The sequence below is a fragment of the Gouania willdenowi genome, chromosome 13 (assembly GCF_900634775.1).
Source record: "Gouania willdenowi chromosome 13, fGouWil2.1, whole genome shotgun sequence".
NCBI classification, from domain to species: Eukaryota; Metazoa; Chordata; class Actinopteri; order Blenniiformes; family Gobiesocidae; genus Gouania; species Gouania willdenowi.
This window is the reverse complement of record NC_041056.1, coordinates 2,711,129-2,730,278: the sequence shown is the minus strand read 5'-3', so window position 1 is coordinate 2,730,278 and position 19,150 is coordinate 2,711,129. Positions and strand designations below refer to the sequence as shown.

Sequence of the window (19,150 nt, the reverse complement as noted above, 5' to 3'; positions counted from 1 at the left end):
TCTCTCCCAAACACCTCAAACTGTTCCACATCAAACACCTCAAACTGTTCCACATCAAACACCTCAAACTGTTTTACACCAAACACCTCAAACTTTTCCTCACCAAACACCTCAAACTGTTCCACATCAAACACCTCAATCTGTTCTACACCAAACACCTCAATCTGTTCTACTCCAAACACCTCAAATTGTTCCACATCAAACACCAAAAACTGTTCCACACCAAAAACATCAAACTGTTCCAACTGTTCTACACCAAAAACATCAAACTGTTCCAACTGTTCCACATCAAACTCCTCAAACCGTTCTACAAACACCTCAAACTGTTCCAACTGTTCCACATCAAACACCTCAAACTGCTACACACCAGAAACCTCAAACTGTTCCAACTGTTCTACAATGAACACCTCAAATTGTTCTACATCAAACACCTCAAACTGCTACACACCAAAAACCTCAAACTGTTCCAACTGTTCTACAATGAACACCTCAAACTGTTCCACACCAAAAACCTCAAACTTTTCCAACTGTTCTACAATGAACACCTCAAATTGTTCCATATCAAACACCTCAAACTGTTTTACACCAAACACCTCAAACTGTTCCAACTGTTCCCCATCAAACATTTCAAACTGTTACACACCAGAAACCTCAAACTGTTCCAACTGTTCTACAATGAACGCCTCAAATTGTTCTACATCAAACACCTCAAACTGCTACACACCAAAAACCTCAAATTGTTCCACACCAAAAACCTCAAACTTTTCCAACTGTTCTACAATGAACACCTCAAATTGTTCCATATCAAACACCTCAAACTGTTTTACACCAAACACCTCAAACTGTTCCAACTGTTCCCCATCAAACACCTCAAACTGTTCCAACTGTTCCCCATCAAACACCTCAAACTGTTCCAACTGTTCCTCATCAAACACCTCAAACTGTTCCAACTGTTCCACACCAAACACCTCAAACTGTTCCAACTATTCCCCACCAAACACCTCAAACTGTTCCACATTAAACACCTCAAACTGTTCCAACTATTCCCCACCAAACACCTCAAACCGTTCCACATCAAACACCTTAAACTGTTCCAACTGTTCCACACCAAACATCCCCTTTACACCTGATGAAGACGTTGGAGCGGCTCTTCCTCAGGCTCGTCAGACCCCAGGTGCAGCACGCGCAGGACCGTCTGCAGTTTGTTTACCGGGCAGTTGTTGGTGTGGAGGATCCATCCTCTACCTGCTACACCGAGATCACTTGCACCTGGGTGAAGGAGGCAGCTCAGTGAGGATTCTCTTTCTGGACTTTATCCATCCCTTGGTGCTTCAGAACAAACTGAACAGGATGTGAGTGGACCCCTGCCTGGTCACCTGGATCTCCAGCTACCTCAGTAACAGGCTCTGTGATCAGCAGCATTGGAGCGCAGCAAGGAACAGTGCTGGCCCTTCTTCTCTTCACCCTGTACACCTCAGACTTCTGTTACATCTCTGAGCTGTGCTTCGTCCAGAAGTTCATGATGACACAGTAATCATTGAGTGCATCAGAGACGACAGAGGGGAGAAGAACAGGAGCCTATCTACAACCATCTACAGCTCAACACCTCCAGGACAAAGGAGCTGGTCATTAACTTTAGGAGGTCCAGACCAAGACTGAGACCAGTTCTGATTGAAGGAGCTGAGGTGGAGGTTGTGGATAGATACAAGTACCCCCGACTGTGGCTGGACAACAAACTGGACTGAACCACCCACACCAACCACCTGTACAAGAAAGGACAGAGCAGGCTTTACTTCCTGAGATGGCTGTGGTCTTTCAACATCTGCAAGAAACTGGATGAATTGTGGATGTTCTATCAGTCCGTGGTAGCCAGCGTCCTCTTCTACACCGTGGTGTGTGTGTGGCTTATTGCGGTTAAAGTGTTTTTACTTTATTTGTCTGACATGTTGGTTGTTGTTGTTGCCATCATGATACGCAGCAGAAGGGCGCCATCACGCATTTTTGCCGACAGTGGCAAAACTATGTGAGCCGGCTCTGTGTGTGATGTATGATGGACAAATGATAGATGATGGATGGTTTATTCAAGATAAATGGATGGGTGAATAAAAGCATGCGTGATGAATGAATGAGGATGATGGATGGATGGATGGATGGATGGATGGATTATGGAATAATGGATGTTTGATGGATGGTAGATGGATGGATGAATAGAAGTATACATGATGGCTGAATGATGGATGGATGGATGGATGATGGATGGATGGATGTTGGATGGGTTATGGAATCATGGATGGATGGATGGATGGATCAAAGATGGGGCGACCGTGGATCAGTGGTTGAGTGGGTCATGGGTTCGAATCCCGCTCTATCCAAGTCATTGTCATTGTGGCACTTTACCCACATTGCCTGGTATGAATGGGCATAAATGTTGGCGGTTAGAGGGGCCTTAGGCCAGTGCGCTTCTGTCAGTCTGCCCCAGGGAAGCTGTGGCTACATTGTAGCTTCCCACCACTAGTATTACTGGTGTGAATGAATAATGGTTTCTATAGCGCTTTGAGTCTCCTTGAAAAAAGCGCTATATAAATCCAAGCCATTGGATGGATGCATGATGGATGATGGAGGGATTATGGAATCATAGATGCATGGATCAACGATGGATTGATGATGGGTTGCAGGATCCACATTTGAAAGAATCTAATTTTGTAAATAAGTGAATGAAACAGTATTTTTTTATCATTTCCTTCAGCTCATGTTCAAATCAAGATAAGTTCTATCATCATTTTTTGTGTTTTTAGTGTAGTTTTGTGTATTTTGTTGTTGTTTTAATTGTTCAGTATATTATTTTCTTATTTTGTGTGTTGTTGGTATAATTGCAGTTATTCTCTGTGTGTGTTTTTTTGGTGGTGTTTTGTATGTTTTTCTGTTATTTTTGTGTATTTTGTAGTGATTTTGTGTATTTTTCTCTCATTTAGTGTGTCTGTCATTTTGTGAGTTGCTGGTAATATTCAGTGTGATTATCTTTTGTAACTAAAAATAAACCCCATGTTTTTAATGCTTTCATTTGTTAATTTTCCTCTCTCTATTTCTCTCAAGTACCCCCTGTAGTGCCATCGCGTACCCCTAGGGGTACACATACCCCCATTTGAGAAACACTGCTCTAAAGGGCCAGATTTGGCCCCCGGGCCTTGAGTTTGACACATGTATTTCCTTTTTTATCTCTTGCCTAATTTAGCAAGGGATCAATAAAGTGCTATCTATCTATCTATCTATCTATCTATCTATCTATCTATCTATTTATCTATCTATCTATCTATCTATCTATCTATCTATCTATCTATCTATCTATCTATCTATCTATCTATCTATCTATCTATCTATCTATCTATCTATCTATCTATCTATCCGTCCATCCATTTACCATGGTCTTGTCTTTTCTCCAGGACCTTCTCGATGGCTACTCTTGTGCGTGTCCTCAGGGTTTTTACGGTATAAACTGTGAGATCGTGGCGGTGAGGTGTGCAGAGAAGCCGTGCTTTAACCGAGGGACGTGTGTGGAGAGCGACGGCGGCGGCTACACGTGTCGCTGCGCCTTCGGTTTCACTGGCTCCAACTGTGAGAAGAAGATCGACCGTTGCACCAGCAACCCCTGCACCAATGGTACGACCCTCCACCACACTTTGGTTCAGTTTATTTAGGTTAAAAATAAAACATTTGAATATATACATATGCACACAAACACATAAAATAACTGAAACAAAAGGTGAATTTACATATCATTGACATGATACATAAAAGGACCAAAAAGGTAAAGGCTGAAGCATTTTGTTATTTCGCTTTTCCTTTGTCGAGACGATTAATTACAGTCTCTGTATCGACTGTACTTTATTGACTACGAGTCTTTGGGTTCCATTAGAGCAGGGCTGTCAAACTCATTTTAGTTCAGGGGCCAAATACAGAGCAGTTTGAGCTGTAGTGGGCCACAGATTTTATGCATATGTATACTTTAAATATAAAACACAAAGTGTCTATAGTTCCGTACCTGGACCTCAGACAAATCTGACTATTGTTCTGGCACTTCTTGTGCGCATGCGCAGTTCTGTCATTTTCGGACCTTTTCTACATAAGCATAATGTGCCCGTGTCAACACTGTGTTAGGATAGTCTAAGGCGCTAGACTCAAGGACTTTTCTTTTCACTGATGTGGGTTCTAATCCCACTTCTGACCTTTTTTTTTTCATTTTAACATATTTAACACGGCAAATTCCACCTTTAAAAATACATACACAGAAAAAAGAAACATTTTAGGGTATTTCCTGGGTTAGGGTTAATGATAGGGTTAGGGCTAAAATAAAACTGACGGAACTATAGCTAGAAAGACACGGGTCCGGCAGCGATGGAACTACCGACATTTGACTTACTGTACATGCGGACGCATGCACACAGGAAGTGCCGGAGCTATAGTTAGAATTGTCTGAGGTCCGGGTCCGAACCAATAGCAACAGCCTATAAATTATGTAAGAAAGCAACAATATCCAATCAATAAGTGCCAGATATCAGTCCCAACAGGATGTTCACTTTAAATTTTCTTGATTTTGTGACCAATTTATATTTAATTAAGGGAAATATTATGGAATAATTTGAGGAAAATTGAAGGATTGTGTAAGAATTTTCTCCTGTGGCCCTTGGGCCATGAGTTTGACATATGTGGAATAGAATAATTAAAGCATAATAATTTGATATGTAGATCACAGTAGTTCACTGTGTATATTTACAACTAAGTAGTAGTACACAAGTCACAATAATTCATTACATTTTGTTAATCACAATAAATCCTTAGAACATAATTTATTTAATTGATAAAAATAATGTATTACATTCAATACTTAATTATAACTATCTTCACCTCTTCACATTCGTTTCTTGTGGTCAACACAACAATTTATTACATGCAGCATAATTGATTCAGGTTCAGCTATGTATAATTTAAACATTTCTTAAATTAATTTTCCTAAAGGCCTTAAATGTTTTACAGGACTTTACTTTGTCACTTAGAACGTGCTTTGGATTTGTTCAGTTTTACAGATTCTCTCAATTCATACAGAGCGGTTTTGACTCTAAATAAGTTCTAAACACAGTTTGGGATAATCTTTTTTATGAACTTAAACATTAATTGCGCTATTTTGAATTCTACTGTTCTATTGAATTTTAGGACATTTAAAGATGTAAATAATCTATGGGTGTTTGTAATAATTTGAATTGCTCATTTCTATAATATTACAATGGATGATGTAGTTGTTTTTTTAATATATATATTTCAGCGCAGTCTGAGATGTGGGGTGAACTTAAGTAAATTAAGGGTTTTCAAATGTAAGTATTTTACTTCTTGTAAGATTCCTACGGACTTGCACGTTTTAGATTTAATCTGGGTCTCCAACTCAATGTGTGGTCGGTTGGTGTTTTTTTTTTTTTTATTTGGATACTTGATTCCACTTTTTGATGTGTTTACCAGAGCAGAAAATATTCGTGTCATCAGAAAATAAAATTGAATGTTTGAAATAGAAAATAGAAATACTTTGGGAGCCAATAGTGATTGCAACATACTATTTTTTTAGGTCTGATTCATGGTTATGTAATTGTACATAACATAATGGTTCACATGGCGCACGGTGGCTTAGTGGTTAGAACGTCCGCCTCACAGCAAGAGGGTCCTGGGTTCAAGCCCTGGGGTGGACATGGGTCCTTTCTGTGTGGAGTTTGCATGTTCTCCCCGTGCTGCGTGGGTTTTCTCCGTGTACTCCGGCTTCCTCCCACAATCCAAAAACATGACTGTAAGGTTGATTGGAGTCTCTAAATTGCCCATAGGAGTGAATGAGAGTGAATGGTTGTCTGTGTCTGTGTTGCCCTGTGATGGACTGGCGCCCTGTCCAGGGTGTACCCCCGCCCAGCGCCCTATGAGAGCCGGAGATTGGCACCGGCAGACCCCCGCGACCCTGATAAACGGGAATTAGCGGGTATGAAGATGGATGGATGGATAATAGTTCATTGGATGCCGTATGTTTCGAGTTCATTTAGTGGACTTTGGTGATCAATGGTGTTGAATGCCTTTTTTTAAATCCACAAATAATCCTATTGAGTTTTGTTCTTTGTTTTCGGTTGCTGTACTTATTTCTATTTTTTATACCATTTCAATAATCGCCAGTTCAGTTAATTGATTTTTGCGTAAGCCATATTATTGATCTGTTAAAATATTGTCTTTCTCACGATAGGAAGAAAGGAAGGAAATTGGTTTATAATTTGAGAAAATGTATACATTCAATATTGTCTTTTACCAATGTCATATCTATATCACTAAAATCTGTGGATTTTTTGCTTTTAAATTGGTAAATGATTTCAACTATCTCATGCTCATTGACTGGTTTTAAAAATATTGAGTTCATATTGTTAATTGTCATCTCTTTCATGATACATATCACTTTGGGTTCTAAGCACCTTTAAAATACTGTAAGCGACGTGAGTGTGTGGAGTAAATAATGAAGTCCAAACTCACAGGTTCTGCTCATAACTTCTTTTAATCAGAGAGTTCTCAAAAACCACTGACTGCAGCGTCTCTCTCTGTTGTTTTCCTTCCACTGCTTCTTCTTCTGCCTTTTTTCCCCTTAACTCACCTCTAGCACCCCTAGCGGTAACACACTGCACCAACGTACAAATCAGAACATGAACATAAAACAATATTGTAAACCTCATACAAAACAGTACTGATTGATCCAAAAACATCACTATTTCCCCCAGTTTCCACTGGATGCGAAACGGTCGCGGTTCCGCTGTGTCACGGCGGCCAAGCCGACACAATCCCATTCTAGTCAATGTGTCACTTTCCACCGTCTAATGCTGCGTTCACACTAAACGCGGTGCAAATGTTCGAAACGTGGGCTCCGTGCGAATGCTTCCGCAGGATCAAAAAACGTTTTCTTCATATTTGCTTCATATGAAGCAAATAAAAAAAGCGGTGCCAACCAGACTCCCTTTCTTTTCACCAACGATGGAGGACATCAGTAAAATCGATGCTCTTTACATTCTGTGGAAGCTGAAGCCGTCAAAACGCTCGACGCCAGCGTTCCTGGATTCACCAGGTTAACCAGCGACGCATCCAACTCGGTGAGTTTCATCGTTTTCTTGAGCAGCTTCGCCTGGATGTTGACGTTTCCAGTGGTTTCTGCAGAAGACCAAACTATCTATGTCGTAGAGCTCTGGGTGGTCACACACCCTCACCATTATTTACTCCTCTATGCTGAAATGGGTGAAAAGACTGGTACAAGGACTCTGATTGGCCTTCGCGCCTGCGTGTCACTTGAAACATTCGCTGGAGTTAAAAGTTTTCAACTCAAGCGAATGTCACGGACAAACAGGAGCGTGCCTGCCACGGCCAACGCTGCTGTCACGTGAATCAAACTGCACCGACCAACAGGGGAGTAATTCACCTCTTTCCCATTGACTTTGTACGTAATATGTCCGCACAAATATTTTGTGTCGCGTCCGGTGTGAACGCAGCAAAAGGATGTGGTGCGTTTGCCAGACGCCAGAATACGGCGCATAAATTCAGCAAAAATTGCCTTGACAGGAATTTGTGCACAGACACAAAATAAAACAGACCAATCACTGATTTCAGGTGTGGACAGACACAGCATGACTACAAGCACAATAACTGACACACACACACGCACACACACACACACACACACACTGTGCACACCTCCACCTGTGATCAGAACTGAGTCTCAGACACACAGACATAGTTCCAGGGCCGCATACAACCCATTTTGACCTGAAATGGGTTGGACCAGAAAAACTTTTTTTTTTTGTGATGGAAAAAGCACAAATTCAAACAAAATCCTGAATGTTAAGCAATTGGTGAAAATCCTTGACTTTGCAACACATTGTCTCAAAATTTGCAATGTCATTTGCCAGAATTCTGTGGGATAGTTTTCCAGGTTTCTAAAAATTATGATTTAATATTACTGTAAGTAATGTAGTACTGCAACTTATATGGTGATTTACAAAATGTCCTGGTTTTGCTGTCATTTTTACTTTGAACAAAATTTTCCTGCGGGCTAGACTAGATGCTCTGGTGGGCCGAACTTGGCCGTCTAGCTTTGAGTTCAACATATGTGCCTTAAAGGTAGGGTAGGAAATTTTTAAAAGCTAGCATGATTTTGAATGTAGCCTCCCTGATGGCTCCGCCTTCCCCCATCTCCCCTCTCCCCTCTGTGGTCCGTCTCACTCACATGCATGCACACAGCTGCTGCAGAAGAGGAGCTCAGCTCATCACCTGTATTGTGTAGAGATATATTGTCTCATGTCTCATTCATCAGTAAGTAAACACTAAACTTTACCATTAGATATGTTAAAAAACGTGACCAAAAACTTTGTTTTAACTCTGTCAGCGGTGACGAGTTTTCAGTGTGAGCTTGTGCATGTGAGGGATCGAGAATGAGCAGGGAGACAGAGAGACGTGATTGGTCGAAGTTATTACAGATTTACAGCAGCTACAGATGATGGATTTTTGTCGTTCCTTTTTCAGAGAACATAAGATCTTAATTTCTATCAGGACATTAAGACAATTTCAACCAAAAACTTAAAAAGTGTATCTGGTGGAAATCGCCTACCCTAGCTTTAAAGGGTACCTGTGGTGTAAATGTAAATAACAAAAAATGTGTTTAATGTATTACAAATAAACAAAATATGTGCACCTTTTATAATATATAACATATAATATATAAAAAACACATTTAAAGGACTTTTTAGAATGATTTTATACCTTGGGGCATAAGCTATGGAGAGTTGCAATTTTGTTGAGGATATGAGGCACGCTGGTTGATGGTCTCAGCCTGTGGCTTTAAAAAAACTGGTGCAATGTGGGAGGTAGAGGCGTAACAGGTGTGTTTACATTGTGGGAAGTGTCATTTTTCTGTTGTTATGGTTCCAGGTTGTATGTTAGGAGAGGATTAAATATTGCCTTTCTCACCAACTTCCAGCTTCTTGTGAGCCTCCCTGCACCCATTCAGCATCACAATTAGCCTAACGAACAGAGCTGCTGTTAGCAGCAGAAACGAGTCATGGCTGAGTAGTTAGGTGTTGGAAGTGCACAAATATGGTTAGAAACTGTGATGACATCTGTGTTCATGATGAGAGGATGCGCTACTACCACCGAGGATCAGCAATCTTTACCTGAACCAACGGGTAAGTTCTCCTGACAGGGTTTATCATTTAGTTACAAGGAAATAAGCGGGAACAATGTGGTGGGGATGCGGTTAATGCCATGACACCCCCCCATAGTATCCCCTGGAAGCAGAAACCTAGTAGTGCTCTGAACAAGTACGTTTACAAGCTGCATTCAGTGATTTTCTGTGAAAGAATTCTGTACTTTGGCTTTGTGCCCATTAGCTTAGCCCATTAGCTTAGCCCACACATCCCTCTATCCCTGTATCCAGTACCAATATTATGGAGCCAACGTCTGATCAGATACTGTAGACCATAGAACACTATTGCCTAGCAACAGCTAACAGGAATAAACCAATGTGTGTCATATCCTGTCCAAAATGGTGGCTTTCCATAGTTTATGCTTCAATGTATAAAATAGTTCTATAAAGTCCTTTTAATGTGTCACCTACACTAGTGCTCTTTCTTTGTCTCCTGTATGTGATAATGTTTTCTCCCAGAAAAACTTTGGTGCCCCCCCAGAGGGACACGCCCCACACTTGAAAGCACTGGTGTATGTGATAGGAGTACTAACCAATAATCCCATTCCAGAGATGGTGAAGTATTGGTTATTGTGCATGTTTAAAGATGTTTCCTTAAACGTGCATGGACCCTGTTGTAGTGATGCTCTACAGAGTCCTCTGATTGGCTATAGGCATCATTAGCCACACCCTCAGTGCAGTCACATAGAAACGTTCTAATAAACCATCAAACAGCAGCTGGATGGACTCTAACATTTACAATCACATCATTAATCATTCTCTGTATTTATATTTTCTATCCCAGTGATGTAAGGATGGACGATATGGCAAAAAAAGTCCTGAATCTCTATTACTATCACATGTTTTTATATAGTTTTAAACCTGCCAGTTTTAAATCGTTGTCAGGTACTGACGATGATGGATCACAGATGATAGATGAATAAATGGATGATGAATGGAAGTATGGATTGATCAATGATGGATGGATGATAGATGGATGGACAAACGATGGATGGCTATTGAATGGATGGATGCATGGTGCATTGAATAATGGATGGATGGATGGTTGGATGAATGATGAATAGATGCACAATGGAGGATTAATGATTAGATAGTTGGATGAATGATGGATGGATGGTTGGATAAATAGATAGTTGGCTGAATGATTAATAGCTAAATGGATTGTTGGATGAATGGCTAGTTGAATGAATGATGGATAAATGGTTGGATGAATGATAGATGATTCATGGGTGGATGGATGGTTTGATGAATGATGGATGGATTGTGGAATCATGGATAGATTTATGATGGAAGATGAATCGATGAATGGATGATTGGATGAATAATGTATGATTATTGTACGAATGGATAGTTGGATGAATGATGGATGGATGAATGATGAATGATGGATTAAACCCAGTCCAGGAACGAGAAGGATCAGTTTATGAATGTGGAGTAGGAAGAAGTCCTCATGGTTTATCTGGACATAGATATGTTTTTGAAGATATCAATGCGCTGTAGCAGCCCACAAAGTGATGTGCCTACATGGCGGCCATCTTGGTCGCCAAGTGAAAATATGTGTGATTGATGAAGAACATTTGATTAAAGTAAAAATAAAAATTGGGAGATTATGAAAGGTTATTCCCAGTTTTCTTATTTCAACTGTACGTCTTACTGAACGACCTTAAGCAACACATTGTACAGACTTCCTAGATTTGTTGGTTTGAGTTTTTTCTAAAACATAGACAGCCCTGTTACTCTGACCCGACTAGCTCAGCCTAGCCATAGGCACACAGCTTTAAAGAGTGTGACCTCTCTACTCATCTATGATCTCTACGTATCTGGAGGTCAGGGCCTGTGAGGTGTCCAGGATGTGGAAGGAGCAGAGAGAAGGTGAGCTGAAGCTGTCAGAGATACCACACTGCTGTCTGCAGCATGTGAAGGAAAGATTACTAAGATTAGATGAAGTCCTCCTAGAATCTAGACTATATTAATGTCCTTCTGTCAGGATCAGAGTCCTGCTGCTGCCTCTCTCACCACAGCTGGATCTGATCACTTTATGTCTGTGCTGCTTCTCTTCATTGGCCTCATCATTCATTTTTGTTTAACGTGTGTGCTCTTTCTCATGCTCTGTCCTCAGGATCTGGTCTTTGGATTTAGTCCATGGTATATTTAGTTCATGGTATATTTATTCCATGGTTTGTTTAGCCCATAGTTTATTTCGTTCATAATATCTTCAGTCCATGGTATATTTAGTCCATAGTTTCTTTAGTCCATGGTTTGTTTGGGCCATAGTTTGTTTATACGTCTATACTTTTGTTTATACTTCCAAAGACCGCCGCAATCCCTCTCACATGCCTTCCAATGAGGAAGCAGAGCCAGGGGACCCAAAAGTCTACTCTCCGATCTCTGGGGCTGGGGAGGTTGTTGAGGTGGTCAAAAAGCTCCTAGGTGGCAGGGCCCCTGGGGTGGATGAGATCCGCCTGGAGTTCCTAAAGGCCCTGGATGTTGTGGGGCTGTAATGGTTGACATGACTCTGCAGCATCGCATAGAGATTGAGGGCAGTGCCCCTGGGCTGGCAGACTAGGGTGGGGTCCCCCTTTTTAAGAAGGGGGGTCAGACTGTGTGTTTCAACTATAGAGGGATCGCACTTCTCAGCCTCCTCTCTACGGTCTATTCGGGGGTACTGGAGAGGAGAGTCTGCCGAATAGTCGAACCTCGGATCCAGGAGGAATAGTGTGGTTTTCATCCCGGTCGTGGAGTTTGCCCAATCACTCCACATGTTCTTTGTGGACTTGAAGACATTGGACCATGTTCCTCTGGGATTTCTGTGGGGGGTTCTCCGGGAGCAAAGGGTACTGGACCCCTTGATATATCTAGGCAGTCCAACTCCTTTCTAGTGAGGGTTTGACTGGTCCAGGGCTGCTCTTTGTCACCTATTTTGTTTATAATTTTTATGGATGGAATTTCTAGGCGCAGTCAGGGAGTTTGGGGGTCTCAGGATTGGATCACTGCTCTTTTTAGATGATGTGGTCCTGTTGGCTCCATCAAGCTGTGACCTTCAACTCTCACTGGATCGGTTCACATCTGAGTTTGAAGTGTCCGGGACTAAAATCAGCACCTCTAGGTCTGAGTGCATGGTTCTCAACCGGAAAAAGTTGGAGTACCCCCTGGAAGCCTCCCAGGTGAGGTGTTCAGGACATTTCACACTGTTAGGAAGACCCAAGGAAGACCAAGGACATGCTGGAGAGAATATGTCTCTGAGCTGGTCTGGGAACACCTTGGGATCCCCCGGAAGACAATCCAACGCTTGGTGAATTCTGCTTCACAATGATAGGAAGAGCCGACATTGAAGGAGTGACCGGGAAGAGGGAAGTCTGGGCCTCACTGATAAGGATGCTGCCCCTGCGACCTGACATTGGATAAGAGGCAGAAAATGGATGGATTGACTTTTTAGTCCATGGTTTGTTTAGTCCACAGTTTCATTAGTCCATGCTTGGTTTAGTTTACAGTGTCATGAGTCAATGGTTTGTTTCGTCCATGGTTTCAAACCCAGTGTGTCTGTGACTGATAGTAGACACATGAACGTGAGGTCAGACTCCTGTGATTGTTGTGGCTGATCAAAGTTTTTATTGGACCTTGTTCCTGTATTCAATCCTGCTGGCACTGATTGGCTCCTCTTTGGAACCCATCATGAGAAACCTGTGAGCTCATTGGGTGCATTCAGACTGATCTACTGATCTCCATGTGAAGGACCTTCCTGTTTCAAGGACTATAGCATGCCTCCCATTGATTCCATTGGTCCCACTGCTCTTCAGAACTGGAAATGTTGAGAGTAGATAGTGTTCCTCCACCTACTGATGGTCCAGGTGAGAGAGCCAGGAGCTTCAGGGCTATGGAAACATGGAAGGATGGTCAGAGCATCTTCAACAAGAACCTTTTACTAAACACTTAGGTTTGGGTAGGATTGGTGAAGGATGGATGTAGGGTGGAGCTGTAGTAGCTACTTTAAAGTCAGCAGGATGTAGAGAGGCTGAAGATCCTTTCTAAACACAGGAGAAAAAAGGTGAGCCCCCTGAGAATGTCATCACATGGTGACCGTCTTACCAGAGACTAGAAACGTGCACAGACATCAGTAACCGTTGATAGATGGTGACACCCTGGGCAATGAGGATTGAACATTAAACAATCCATTGAATAGGAGGTAACTGTACCAGATAAGACACAGGGAAAGGAAAAGAACAGGAGCCTCACGTACAAAAGGAATGTATGCACAGAAATGTGTGTACAACAAAGTCTGGATTTATCAAAACTGGAGTAAAAGTGGAAATGTGTGGTCCTAGTGGAGCAGACAGTGTCTCCAATCCACACTGACACTCAGACAGGGTTCAGAACCAAAATGAATAAATCCATGAGTGACAAATGAACAAAGTCAATGATAAATGATTGTAGTGACAGTCGACCACTCTGTGGTAGAGGATGTGGGCGGGGCTAGAAGCGCTGCTACAGATAGCATCGTCTGACCCACCTTATCAACTGCTATGTAGAAAGAATATTTCAAACTAAATTCATCATCTTCATCAGTTGCTCTGTTTATTTCATGATATCCACAGATATTATAAATATTTTACACTGTTCAGTTTATACTTCTCTGGAATATTCTGAACTAAGTGCTGTTTTTTTTTAAATTTTAATACAAAATCACATTTGTTTGAGAAAGTTTACTAAAAATCCAGAAAAGCATGAATATATCTTAATTAAATGTAAGTTAATGCTTTGTGAGCAATGCAATCATAATATTCTTTATTCATAATACACATTATGTTAGCACTCAGTGATGGAAATAATAAACACTATTTAGTTATTTAAAGATGCTATCCGGGGTTTCTGAGAAACATCTCGATGTCCCGCCCTAAACAGCCTCACTTCCTCCCCTGCCTCTACCAATCTACCCGAAGCCACGCCTCTACTTTTCTGAACACGCATCGCGGAACATAACAAGGTCACATCGCGGCCATGTTTCCGTGCACAGTTCCACATTCACTTTGATTGACAGTCTCAAAAACAGGAAGAGGAAGCCTATTGGCTGGGTGTCGTCTGCGATCGTTCTTTTTGTATAGGGGTCTATAGGAGGAAGGAGGGACTTATATACATCAATGTATATGAATGACCACCAGCAGTAGACCATAGTAAAAGACTATGGAAGGAAGGAATGACTAAAGAAAACACACAATACACAAAATTACGGTAATACAAAAAACATAAAACGACAAAATCCAACAAATCTACAACAGAAACACAGAGTCCCGTTGTTGTTTCCTGTTAATGCTTCTTCTAATGCTGACATGAACGTTGATCATGTGATCCTTAGATCATAAACGATCACATGTTTGTGGCCCCGCCCCCTGTGATTAAAGCTGACCATCTCTGAGTTACATCATGGAGTGTCTAAACGGAACAAACATTTAAACATCAGCATTAGAGAGACATTTATTAGGAGCATTAGATGGATTATATCTTGTACAGTGCGTTTAATATTCGAGGTCATTCCATGCGTTCTACACAATTAAAACTGCAGCATTTAGAAAACATCAAAAAGAGTTAAAACTCTCAGTTAGATGCACTGAGTTCAGTCATAGATATAGATCTATAGATCTGCAGAATTTTACCTAATGGAATCATGGAAAGTCTGAACAGAAGGGTGATGGATGGATAAAGGTTGGATGGTGGCTGCATGGATGATGGTTTAATGATGGAAGGATGAATGGTGGATGGATGCTGGTTGCATGATGGATGGATGATGAAGGTTCGATGATGGAAGGATGATGAATGATGGATGGATGATGAAGGTTGGATGGTGGCTGCATGGCTAATGGTTTAATGATGGATGGATAAATGATGGATGGATGACAAAGGTTGCATGATGGATGGATAAAAGGTGAATGTTTGAAGGGTGATGATGGATAAATGTTGGATGTATCTATGTATGTATGATGGTTGAATGATGGATGGATTAAGGTTGGATGGTGGCTGCATGGATGATGGTTTAAATATGGAAGGATAAATGATGGATGGATGATTGTTAATGATGGATGGATGTTGATGGAAGGCTGATGGATGATGTTGGATGAAGGGTGAATTGGGCTGATGGACACATTATGAACATCTGTGTGGTCTGTGAAGTCTTTCACTTTTGTTGTTATTGGGTCTGAGCTCTGCCTTTGATACTGTGGATCACTGTATTTTATTAACTTGAGAATGACTTTGTATCTCAGGCCAGGAGCTCAGGTGGTTGAAGTCGTACCTGTCAGAAAGTTCTCAAAGGATTGTATGTAATAATGTGTTCTCAGAGTCATGTAATGTGAAGCAGGGGGTACCACAGGGGTCTGTGTTAGGTCCATTGCTGTTTTCCCTCTATCTCAGCGGTTCCCAATTCAGGGGTCTCGAGATGATTTCAAGAATGCTCCTCGGGAGGCGATAGCAACAGATTTACGGCACTCACATTTGCATATCACTTTACTGCACCACAGACATGCACGGGTGTGTGAGGCAGTGGTTAGCTCACGTTTACACACTGCATTAAGGCGCGGCTTTGGCCGCGGGGCTGCTCTGTGCACCTCGGGCATTTGGCCTTCCCCAGTCAAGTGGCGTGTCTAGCGGGGGTACCCGGGCCTCGCTATCGGTTTGTCTGGCCCCGGAGCTGTGGGCGTGCGCCTGCTCGCACCGCTCCCTCTCTACTCCACCTCCCTCCCCTACGTACCTCCCGGTGAGATGTCCTCAACTTCAGGCGCGGGGGGAGATGCTGGAGGAGAGAACCGCAAAGGGCTTCTGGAGAGTTTAAAGCCTGCTGATACTGGATCCCATCACCATTCACACCTGTCAGCCATTTGCAGGATGCACTTGAACACAGCTTTTCATTTAAAGATGCTCTCTGAGTTCTGGATATTTCAGTGGAGAGTGAAAATCAACAGCTATAGATCCTTCTATAGGTTCTACATGTCTGTGTGAAAAGACATTCTCAGTACTGACACATATTAAAAATAAATACAGATCACTTGTTAACGTGGAGTGTCCGTTTCTAAAATTGAACCCAGATTTGACCTGCTGTGCTCCATGTGTATTGTCAACCCGCCTCATCAGGTTTGATTATCATAATAAAACTTTGCAGCCCATTAGTGTTCAAATGTTAACGCACTGCAACAGTTTGTGACTATTAAACCTACCTTGACTAATTGTTCTGATAACATGTAAATACATTTATGATGTCATGCTGTTCTTCTCTGTTCTGCTGCTGTTATTTTCATGTTTGTTTGAGGTAATACATGCACGAGTCCTGTGTGCGTGTTTTATTATGTTTTCAGTCACTACCTGGGATAGTGGGGTCCCCGGTCTCTGGAATCGTTATTTTGAGGGTTGTGGGCTGAAAAGTTTGGGAACCCCTGCTCTATCTGGCACCGCTTGGTCTAATTCTCAGCTCTTTTGGGAATTCTTTTTCATTGTTATGCAGATGACCTTCAGCTGTACATGCTGTTGGTTTTGTAAAGTGTATCTGACATGAATATGCTTCAGGCGTGTCTTTTAGCTGTCAGGAGTTGGTTTTCATAAAATGAACTCTGCCAAGACAGAAGTGATTGTTGCCGGTCCTGAGAGCTTAAATCAGCAGTTTGATAACCTCAACCGGTCAGTGGGTCGTCATGTTATTCATTGTAAAGACAGAGTCAAGAGTCGTGGTGTGCTCATTGACCAAACTCTCCCATATAAAAGAGGGGACTAGATAATATTATAAGAAATATTGCCAAGATTCTGTGGTATCAGGATGAGGTCCTTATTCATTCCTTTGTGTTATCATGTTTAGACTACTGTAATGTGCTTCAGTCTGGTTTGAGTTCCCATGGTCTACAGATGCTACAGAACGTAGTAGCTAGAGTTCTCACTGGCTTCATTAGATATGAACATATTAGTATGACTCCTGTTCTGGCCTCTCTTCACTAGCTACCGGTTCAGCTCAGAGCACATTTTAAGGTAGGGATGTTAATGTATAAAACTGTAAATGACATTGGCCCATCATACTTGTTCAACCCTTTAGTTCCAACTCCTAGTTGGAGATCCAGCGGACTGGGCTTCTGAATGTCCCAAAGGTCTGTAAAAACAGTTTGTGCTCCAATGCCATGTAGCAGTTTACCCGCTGAAATTAAGCTAATAAATTCCTAAAACTCCTGTTTTTATGTATGTATTTCAGATCATTGTTATGATTATTTATGTATGTTTAATGATCTATTGGATGTACAGCACTTTGATTATAAATAAATGTATTATTATTATTATCATTATTAAAGCAGGCTGCACAGCGAGCAGACAGGACCGAAGCTGCATGAATCTGTCCTGAGTGATTCTATGATTCTACACCAGTGCAGACAGACATTATAAATTGCTTTTACCAACAACCGCACACAGAGCGAAACAGGACGGGACAATAACTAACTCAACAAAAAAAACAACTATCGAATTTTATTGGCCTCCATCTAAAAAGTATGATAATCAGGCATTTGTAATTTATTTTTCATTATTTAATGTAATTGTAGTACATTATTCTGTTCACGATTAAATGTGTGTGACCCAGTGGTGAATAATAAATGTATGTATGACTGGCGCTGAGATGAAATAATAATGACATTAACACAGAAAACAACAAAGGCTTTGTGGCTGTTTGGAGTCACTTTTGTTTTGGTCATTTTTTTTAAATTTATATATATATTGAGTGTTTTTGTTGTTGTGTTTTGTGTTTTTTGGTGTATTTTTTTCCGTTGGGTGTATTTTTTCTGTAATTTTGTGTGTTTTTCTGCCTCCCGTGGTTCATATCCAAAGCTCAAAGTCAGTTTGGAAACCTTTGTTTCATCAAAGCGGGAGAACTTCATCAGAAATATCAAAGGTCTGGACACAGAACTGTTCTAGACTGTGTGTGTAAACCAGTCTAGAATGGTTTTAGGATTCAGTTTAAAATCAAAGGTGAGAGCTTTATTTTATTTCATGTCACGCACTTTTTAAGTTGGATTTGTTTTGGCTTTTCAGGATGACTTTTTAAAATTAGAATCAACATCTTTACAAGTTTAATTTAGTTAAGTTTAATTAAACTTCATGCCCCAAACACTAAAACCACTAAAATATTAAACTATGGAAGTAGTATTTTTCACATATTTGATTCTGATTTTAAAGAATAAAGTCTTAAACGTGCTGGATTTGTTGCTGTTTCGCAAACAATCAGGATTGGGATTTCATTCTGTTTTCTCTCGTGTTTTTGTTTCTTTGTCTTTTTAAATCCCAACCAACCTTAACCTTTTTCCCCACGCCTTTAAAAATAGCTGAAAAACAGGAAAGCAGCTTCAGATTAGTGATGTCCGTCAGCTGTGTGTCAGCTCATTAAACTCAGAGTTCTTATCACTAAATCCAACGGATGTTCTCCATCATCACTGCTGCTGTCAGTGCGGGGAAAAAAAACGTCCCTCATTGGAGGTTTAAACTGTTCATCATCAGTTCAGTTTATCTCAATGAAAATTCCCTCCTCGCCACAATCAGTATCGTGGATGTGGAATTGTATCCATCATAGGAAATTGAAGTGTTGACACCCGTGGGAACGATATGTGATACAGTTCACCAAATTAACGCACAAAAAGACTCCAAATATACACAAAATGACCAAAAACCCACATAAAACATATTATTACAGTTGACTAAATAACAGCAAAACACGTCTGACACGTTTTTCTAATACTGACATGAATGCTGATCAGTGACGTACCATGACCACTAGGGTTGGGTAGGCACGTTGCAAATCGAGACCACCAATGACAATTCTATATGTTTCTGCTGGCAAGTGTTAATCAAAATCAACATCCTAAAACACCATTAAAGAAACAA

General features: G+C 41.1%; 1 protein-coding gene across 3 annotated transcripts in view; it reads left to right on the top strand.

The window, feature by feature from the left end:
• The window catches only part of dlc (deltaC), a 62,823-nt gene that overhangs the window by 21,679 nt on the left and 21,994 nt on the right, over positions 1 to 19,150 (top strand). For all 3 annotated transcript variants that reach the window (XM_028465418.1, XM_028465417.1, XM_028465419.1), the window contains exon 7: positions 3,441 to 3,657. In XM_028465418.1, coding sequence (XP_028321219.1) covers positions 3,441 to 3,657 — 217 coding nt within the window. The remainder of the gene's footprint in view (positions 1 to 3,440; positions 3,658 to 19,150) is intronic.